This window comes from Alosa pseudoharengus, unplaced genomic scaffold (assembly GCF_046254945.1).
Source record: "Alosa pseudoharengus isolate Yale_2024_CS ecotype anadromous, Long Island Sound unplaced genomic scaffold, YU_APseudo_1.1 YU_APseudo_1.1_scf_20, whole genome shotgun sequence".
Lineage (NCBI taxonomy): Eukaryota > Metazoa > Chordata > Actinopteri > Clupeiformes > Clupeidae > Alosa > Alosa pseudoharengus.
The window spans coordinates 32460750-32470749 of NW_027468664.1; the positions used below are offsets into that span (position 1 = coordinate 32460750).

The following is a 10000-nucleotide window of genomic DNA, read 5'->3' on the forward strand; positions in this document are numbered from 1 at the left end:
CACATGTGGAGCCTGAACTCACTCTCTCACTGCTGGAACAGTAGTAGCTCTATCACCACTAACTCACTCTCTCACTACAGGTAGTAGCTCTATCACTACTAACTCACTCTCTCACTACAGGTAGTAGCTCTATCACTACTAACTCACTCTCACTACAGGTAGTAGCTCTATCACTACTAACTCATTCTCTCACTGCTGGAACAGTTATCGGAACTCCCCCTATTACCGTCGGTCCCATATTTCCGCCATCTTGTGTGTATGTGTCACTTAATATCACATTTCTATACAAACCAAGATGGCGGATTCCTAAAGAAACGCAAGCACCCACACCATAGGTGTATCTAAATTAGCTATGTACCAAAAATTACATTTTACCGTGACTCGAAGAGCTGTAAACAGTGTTGTAAGGCTGCGTGTACACATCCGCTTGGAGCTCCAGTGGAATTTTAATTTCATGACGAGAATTCTAGGTCTAACCGTTCATGTGCCGTTGAAACGGCGTAAATAGGCGACCCATCAGGCCAGCACTATAACTCCGAGCGTGGTGAACAAAATCGGATATTTCTTGCAGTAAATGCTCCCGTTAAGAACCAAACCAGATTTTGTTAAAATCTACACACCTATGGCTACTAAAAAATGTAAGGTTAATTTAGCAAATGTTATTTTGAAATGTTAAAAAACATCGTTGTTTTAGAATTTCCGAACAAAAGTGGTGATAATTGGGGGTGCTACGATAGTAGCTCTATCACTCATTCTCTCACTACAGGTAGTAGCTCTATCACTACTAACTCATGGTACAGTAGTAGTTCTATCGCTACTAACTGGACATAGGCAAGCGGAGTCGTCGTCATGGCGGCGGCATTGTTTAGAGCAGAATAAGGTGAATATATAACAGTAATCACTAGAGAGATAGATACTGCTGACAACCTCTGATGACCTACAGCGGTTAAGCTGTGGTATGAAACTGAACATCCTGTACTGAGGAGCTGAAATGATAGTGAGCATGTCTGCACACGCACACACACACACACACACACACACTCACACACACACACACACACACTCACACACACACTCTCTCTCACACACACAGTGAGATCAGCAACTGGGCTGAGAGTTGACTGATGGAAAAGAGAAGTCAGTATGACTGCTGTTAGCCACAACCACAGTCAAACAGAGCACACAAGCACACACACACACACACACACACACACACACACACACACACACACACACACGTGCACAGACAAAGCACACAAGCACACACAGCCAAACCTTTCTCTGTGTGGTCAGATGAGTATAACTGTGTCACACAACAGGACAAACAGGATATCACAGTAAACAGTAGACATTATCACATAGACAGGATATCACTCAGCTTCTCAAGTTCGATGACCTCACACATGGAACGTTGGTGCATAATTAAAGCAGGACAGAAGCCTTTTCACCCATATATACATATTCTGTAGGTTTCAGTTAAAAGACTCTATTGGGCAGGGCAGTCTAATAGAGTGTGGCAGCCACCCGGAAACTAGTTTTTAATGGTAGTATTTTAACGGTTCCTGGTTTGTAAGAAAACATCTCTATGGGAAAATGAGTGAACTTACGGTCGTCGAAAGCCTAAGCATTATATCTATGTTCTGCTTATTCCAGGAAGTGATCTTACATCCAACACATCATCTGGTATGTACTGTAGCTTAGCATAATCTGGTGCTACACCCATAACACATGTGTTAGCATAGCATCATCTGGTGCTACACCCATAACACATACTGTAGCATAGCATCATCTGGTGCTACACCCATAACACATGTGTTAGCATAGCATCATCTGGTACTACACCCATAACACATGTATGTACTGTAGCATAGCATCATCTGGTGCTACACCCATAACACATGTGTTAGCATAGCATCATCTGGTACTACACCCATAACACATGTGTACTGTAGCCTAGCATAATCTGGTACTACACCCATAACTTGAATTTCTCCTCAAAAAAGTATCTATCTATCTATCTATCTATCTATCTATCTATCTATCTATCTATCTAACACATGTGTACATATACATGCATAGCATCATCTGGTTTCAAATCAGGGAAGTGGGAGGGAGGCTGAACCCCAGACGTTACTGTCCGTTACAACAACTGGGGTTCAATAGTGTAGTCTCTATTTCTTGACAACTTCCGAAGTTATAACACGGGGTCTATGGAAATTGACCCTCTCTGGGGACCAGCCCCCTAAGTTCTAAGTTTCCAGGACTTTACTGTGCAACAAGCCATGGCCCCATCTCCCAGGAAGTGTTTTTATTTTTGCCATTTTTGGATGTGTTTTTGTAAACAACACATCACTAACTGATGACGGACAGCCCAGTGTCCACTGGAGAGTTGTGGTTCATTTGATTGGGTTCCAGAGTCTGCTGTGACCTGTGACCTCTGCTAGTGCTACACTGTGTCTCCATGCACTGATTAGAGATGTGATAGCTTCTGAGTGGGTGACAACCAGATCTCGCACTGTAATCTAGCTTAACTGAAGGGGGATTTTTAGGAAGCTTTGCTTTCTATATTTTCTATGTCAATTACTTAAGTAATGAGTCTCTTTGGTTGAAAATATCTGAATGTTTGTGTGTGTGTGTGTGTGTGTTTACCTTTAATGTCCAGGGGTCCGTCGATGTGCAGTGCCAGGCGTCCGGTGGCCGCCTCGTCCCCCCCTGAGAGCGAGGAGCGCTTGTACACGCCCCTCTGCACCTCCCCGAACACCAAGAACATGTTGTGCACACGCGCCGTGTAGCCCGCTAACTCCGTCACCTGCGGGTAGGGGTGGGGAGGGAGGGAGGGAGAGAGAGGAGAGAGGGAGAGAGAGGAGAGGGAGGGAGAGAGGGAGAGAGGGAGGGAGGGGAAGAGAGAGGGAGAGAGAGAGAGAGGGAGAGAGACAAGGACAGAGAGGAAGAGAGAGAACCAGAGAGAGGGGGAGAGGGAGAGAGAGAAAGACAGAGAGAGAGAGGAGAGAGACAGGGGGAGAGGGAGAGAGAGACAGAGAGAGAGAGGGAGAAAGACAGAGGTATAGAGAGAACCAGAGAGAGGGGGAGAGGGAGAAATAGACAGAAAAAAAAGAGACAGAATATAAGAGGGATGGAGGGAAGAGAGAGATGGAGGGAGAGACAGAGAGAAAAGGGAAAAGGGAGAAGGAAGGGTATAGGGAGAAAACAAACATAAAGTTGAGTGTTTGCCTTGAGTGAGTGTTTCAGAGCCCTCTTGCATCATGGGTCAGCACAAACTCTGCTGTGTGTCTGTGTGTGTGTGCATGTGTGTGTGTGTGTGTGTGTGTCTGTGTGTGTGTGAGTAAGTGTGTGTCTGTGTGTGTGAGAGGCTGTGTGTGTGTGAGTGTGCATGTGTGTGGGTGTGTTTGTGTGCCTCTGTGTGTGTGTGTGTGTGTGTGTGTGTGCCTCAACACACCAATCCCAGCATGCCAAACTATTACCCAACAAAAGCAATGTGGAAATAAGACTTTAAGCTGTGATGACATCATTACATCACGTGTGTGTGTGTGTGTGTGTGTGAACCCTCTGCAAGAGGTGTTCTACTGCTGTGCATCACCCAGGTGTGTGTGTGTATACAACAGTTTAACACATAGGCTTGCAATACACCCTTTCCAAAAGATGAAGTGAAGTGACAAGACATATTTACATCCAACACATGTGGCATGTCTTTATACAGCCGTTAACACACACACACACACACACACACACACACACGCTAACACAGTAAACACACAGGCACAAAAAATGATGACGTGAAATTACATGTCATATTTACGGCTGGAAAGCGTGAACTATCCACACTGGGCTCAACAGAGTCCTGTGACCTTTAGTGACCGCTATAATCCATCTTTGTTTTTTTCATTCACAAAGCTGCAGGCTCCATCCAGTGATCGTCTCTTCACAGAGCACAGTGGAACAGCTCCTAAACTATAATCCACGTTTAGCCAGTTCATTCACAGAGCCACAGGCACCAGTCAGAGATCAGCCCTTCATAAGAAATCACGCAGCTGCAGAGAAAACACTCCTTAGCCCAGTGCCTTTATTTGCTATTGTGTACCCACATACTGGTGTGCCAGTAAGAAACAGCCCATGGCAAAATCCTATTTGGACTTATACACTTATTCTTTTGGCTGACACTTTTATTCAAAGCGACTCACTGTATAAATGTAAATTATTCCCATACGGGCCAGTCTCCCCAGAGCTACTCAGGGTTAAGTGCCTTGCTCAAGGGCACAACGGTGGCACCTTGGACTTGAACCCACAACTTGTCTGGCTACTGCATGCTAGCTGCTACGCTAGCACCGCTACTTTATTTGCTATTCCATGCCCACATGTGTGGCTGCTGCATGCTAGCTGCTGTGCTAGCACCGCTACTTTATTTGCTATTCCATTCCCATATGTCTGGCTACTGCATACTAGCTGCTTTGCTACCAATGCTACTTTATGTGCTATTCCATGCCCACATGTCTGGCTACTGCATGCTAGCTGCTACGCTAGCACTGCTACTTGATGTGCTATTCCATGCCACATGTGTGGCTACTGCATGCTAGCTGCTACGCTAACACTGCTACTTGATGCGCTATTCCATGCCCACATATTGGTGCGCCAGTGAGCAACAACCTGGCCTCATAGTCCTTCACTACGCTTCTTAATTCTTTCCACAGGCAGGCATGTGATGAATCGAACTGGCTACACCAGATGTGATAGCAACGAGTACATTTCAAAATAAAAAAATACAAAACAGAAAAAGTGTTTAAATTATGCACCTGGTATAGACCGGCTGTTAGTCCTTCTCTCTGCCTCTCAATTCTTTCCACACACTACACACACTTCACAGACATGATGCACTATGGGCCATTTTCCTGTATGTAGATTTAAGCCTATTCCTCAACTAAAACTTAATGAAGACCCTCACTGGAGATGAGCTTTTAGTCTAGGACTAAGCTCAACCCATGTCCAGAAAAACAGCCCTAGATATACTAATGATTGAAAACATAACAACCTAAAACACTCTAAGACATCGCCCTGTGAGTGTTGGCTCATTCATTCATTCCCTCACTCTCCACATGTGTGTGGCGCGTATGTGGCGCATAATGGCTGCTGTGCATCACCCAGGTGGTGTTCTACTGCTGTGCAGGTGGTGTTCTGCAGGTTCTGTTCTACTGCTGTGCAGGTGGTGTTCTACTGCTGTGCAGGTGGTATTCTGCAAGAGGTGTTCTACTGCTGTGCATCACCCAGGTGGTGTTCTACATATTGGTGGCGGTTAGTGAAATTCTTCACTGTAAAGTGCTTTTGGATGCCTTGATAGAGCGCTTCATAAATGCAAGTTGTTGTTGTTATTATATTCTATTAAACACATTATAAATTATAATATTATTATCACCTGCCGCCCTTGGTTCTGTCTCATTAATCATTCTCATGGTGATTCAGTCATTCTGCCTAACGATGATGCCTCAAAGACCGGCGCTTCATTCCAGTCTCCCTCTGGATCAGCTGAGACTGAAGGGACCATTTAACACTGCTTAGCACTGTTTAGGGTACACAGTGACAACACACACACACACACACACACACACAAACACACACACACACACACACTCCCTTTGGTCCTAACATAGGTGTTTATCAGGGAGAGAGTTGAGTGTGATCAACCTACAGGTGTGAGCAACCTCCCTCCACAGAGACAGGGGGAGACTAGGATCTAGGAGCTCCAGAACAGAGGCTGTTGCCATGGTGCTGCTCCCCAGCATCGAGCTCCCTACACTGGGGAAGCCTCTTCTGAGATGCCCTGGCTGGCCTCCAGGAGTTGGCTGTACTTTACCTACTAGGTGGCATTGATTCCTACAGGGCTCCTCTGCACTGCAGCTTGACTGTTACTCCTCATTTTTGTAAGTCGCTTTGTGTAAAACTGTCTGCTAAATGAATGAATGTAAATGTACGATGTGCTGTACAAGGGCTTAGGGCTAGTCTCCGCTAGAGCAGCTCAGCTTTATGGAGACGCTTTTAACAGTGTGAGGAAGTGCTGAAAGTAAAACACGCAGCTCTGCTTTTGGAGATATCTGTCCGTGGTTACCATTGGGAAGAAGTACTGCAAGTCCAACTGTGGTTAACAGCGTGAGGAAGTACTGATATTTAAACATGTAGCTCTGTGCTAAGCCACACAGCAAACGTCATCAAAATAAAGTACAACAAAATATATGTTATTTTATTAATGGCTGTATTTCTATGGTCATAATTCTGCAGAAAGACTAAGTATAACAACAGCGTGACTTGTAAAACAAACCTATAAGGTAAAGTATAAGATTAAGTATAGTATGGAAGATAAGTATAGTGAAGAAGATTATTCAAAATACATAAAATAGGTAAAGTATAGAAGATAACTATAGTATGGAAGATAGGTAAAGTATAGAAGATAACTATACTATAGTATGGAAGATAGGTAAAGTATAGAAGATAACTATACTATAGTATGGAAGATAGGTAAAGTATAGAAGATAACTATACTGTAGTATAGTAGATAGGTAAAGTATAGACGATAACTATAGTATGGAAAATAGGTAAAGTATAGAAGATAACTATAGTATAGATGATAAGTATAGTGTAAGAGATGTGTAAATAAGATAAAGAGCTACAACAGCTGGTCCTTTAGCCAGGAAGCAGTGCAGTACAAGAAACACACAGATATGCAACACATGCAAAAAGCCTAGTCCTTCAGTGCAGATCTTCACTGAAGAGGAGCTTTTGGTCTAGGACTACCGTTAAGCTTAATCCATGTGCAGGAATCGGGCCCTGAGTTTTGGGGGTTAAATGTGTGTGTGTGTGTGTGTGTGTGTGTTAGTGTGTATGTGTGTGTGTGTGTGTGACACTAAATGGCTGTCTATCTTCTTAAGCCAGATGTGTGTTAAAGTGGGTGAGAGTGAGGTGAGAGAGGGGCTAGCGTAGTGCTAGGGAGGAGTTAGCAGCAGCAGCTCTGCATAACCACTCATTGATAGCAAACTAATGAGCCCCAAATCCAAGGGTGTGCAGTAGTCTAAGCACACATGTGGACACATACACACACACACATACACACACACACACACACACACACAGATATATGAACACACACACACACACACACACACACACACACACACACAGAGCGCACCAGAGGAGAGGGAGAAAGCTGTACTGTCAGTTCAACAGATGGTGGATTACTGTCTGTGACAGCTTAGCCACGTGTGAGTCTGCCCCAAAGCCCTGCTCCGCTCTACCCACACGGTCAAAGAGCAAGAGAGCACCGTGTGTGTGTGTGTGTGTGTACAGTTATTTTAGTGTGTGTGCATGTGTCTGTGAAAGATGGGTGGTGGTGTTAGAGAGAGAGAGAGAGAGAGAGAGAGAGAGAGAGAGAGAGAGAGAGAGAGCTTTCCAAACATCTTTCCTTTCAGCTCAGAGCAGATGTGCTCCTCCTCTTCCTAGCCTGTATGGCCTTTGCCCTTTATTGACATCATTACATCTCCCTCACAGCCTCACACGACAGCTTCGTGTTCTCACATGACAACTTCCTGTCCTCACAAGACAACTTCCTGTCCTCAGTTTCTATTCCTCGAGCTGCTCTCCCAATCAGGAACTTGGCTTCTTATCAGCCAGCCACAGACACGACATCATTTAGTGCACATGATCATAGCAGGTCTCAGGTAGTATCCATCCCAAATGTGTGTTGTGTGTCATTTAGTGCACATGACCACAGCAGGCCTCAGATAGTATCCATCTCAAGTGTGTGTTGTGTGTCATTTAGGTGCCGTTTACACGACACCGGTTTTTGTGAAACCGGTGAGGTTTTGTTAGTGCACATGATCACAGCAGGCCTCTGATCTATACAAGATAGGGATTTAGTGCACATGATCACAGCAGGCCTCTGATCATTACAAGATAGGGATTTAGTGCACATGATCACAGCAGGCCTCTGATAAAAGATAGGGATTTAGTGCACATGATCACAGCAGGCCTCAGATAGTATCCATCTCAAGTGTGTGTTGTGTGTCATTTAGTGCACATGATCACAGCAGGCCTCAGGTAGTAACCATCCCAAGTGTGTTGTGTGTTCGGCTGCAGTGTGGCTGCCGTGCATCACCCTGGTGGGTATTGCACATTGGTGGTGGTAACTGTCACTGGTGGTCAGTGGTGGGTACTGCACGTTGGTGGTGGTAAGGGAGGTTCCCGCTTCACTGTAAGGCACTTAAATAAGTCCCTGGAGGTCACTGGTGGGTACTGCACTTAAATAAGTCCCTTCAGGGCGAAGCAAGACCCATCCGCTGGCGCGTTGGGGTCCGGTTTGTCCTGCCCATATTTCCCAGATAATGACCGGCGCTCTATACATTGTCCCTTATGTAATATGATGTTTTAGTATTACAGATACAATAAGCTGCATTGATGCATTGTCAGTCACTATGTTCTAGAGATCTGATGTCATGCACAAACACATCCAGACTTCCTCATTCCCACCATGCCTCTGGGTTCATAGACTTAGGGATACTAACTAATTCAATTCAATTCAATTCAAGTTTATTTATATAGCACATTTCATATGGCATACACAGACTCAATGCGCTTTTCGAAAAACATTATCAAATAGACATAAAACACATTGATAGTAAAATAAAGTTAAAATGGTAATAGAAATAAAAGTTTCTGATAAAAATAATAAAAATGAAAGTCGCCACACCAACTTGAAAAGACCTTACATTTTAACCAAAAGCTGAGGCAAATAAATATGTTTTCAGTCTGTTTTTAAAAGAATTCACTGATTGAGAAGATCTCAGTTCAGAAGGTAGGGAGTTCCAGAGTGTAGGGGCATAGTGACTAAAAGCACCATGAGCGGAACTAGTATTTATTCTCAGGGTTTAACCCTTAGAACCCTAAGCTGTTTTTAGGGCATTTTCACTACCTTTATTCATAAGGATTTATTCTGGTCATTGTAAGTGCCACACACATATATTATATATTGTTTTTTTCAGGAGAGTCTAGGCTATTCAGATCTGCAATCATTTCATGTATTAATACTAGCATTGATTTTATTTTGATTTTTAAAGAATGAATTAAAATATAAAAAGTGTATTATAAAAATTCTTATATTTCGACATGTATCTCACCACAGCAAGCTCACAGCTCTACATGCATTTCATGTGTGTGTAGGGCAGACTGTCCTGAATCGGGCAATATAATTGCCATGTTGGAGGGATACTCTGGGGCTGAGCAATTTACAGAAATATTTGCTGTGTGATTTACGGAAATAAATGCCATTTTTTATTTAGTGATGAAAAATGACCTTTCTGCGATCCATATCTGTGACACGAACTGATCTGACCTGACCTGACCCGAGGTTGCGTGTTAGCCTGCGTGCCTGTGTGTATGCAGTCATAATAATTCTCAACTTTTTACTGCATTGCCATGAACAAAGTAAAGGCAAAAAAGGTGTTTATTTGTTGAACAAATTGGGATGCAATGTGAGCCTTGAATTGGATGCCATGCAGGAATTTGCTAGGATCTCAAAACCGGAATATGAACATGCTTTGCCATAGAGAAACACATGATAGCATTGGATTATAAACATGCTTTGCCACAAGAACAGACAAAAACGTGGTACTTGGTATCAAATGATAGCTCCGAGTCTCCTCTTTCATCTGACATGCGTGGTATATCTATGCGATCACGGGTCCGCGAGTAATTCAAACGAGAGTAATGAGTGTGCAGCCTTGGTTTGTGTACATGACGTTATTATTTTGCAGTCACTTCGTCTGGTTTTATAAGCCAGAAGGGTCGATAAACATGGTACCAATGGATAGCCCTGTGCCTCCTCTTTCATCTGATATGCTTGCCATATCGATGCGATCACGGGTTCGCGAGTAATTCAAACTAGAGTAATGTGTGTGCAGGTGAACGCAGAGAAGTATAGACTGTAAATATGATGCAATTTGAT

General features: G+C 43.8%; 1 protein-coding gene across 1 annotated transcript in view; it reads right to left on the reverse strand.

The window, feature by feature from the left end:
• The window catches only part of abcd2 (ATP-binding cassette, sub-family D (ALD), member 2), a 28863-nt gene that overhangs the window by 12565 nt on the left and 6298 nt on the right, over nucleotides 1-10000 (reverse strand). Inside the window, exon 4 of the mRNA XM_076297126.1 lies at nucleotides 2650-2809. Coding sequence (XP_076153241.1) covers nucleotides 2650-2809 — 160 coding nt within the window. The remainder of the gene's footprint in view (nucleotides 1-2649; nucleotides 2810-10000) is intronic.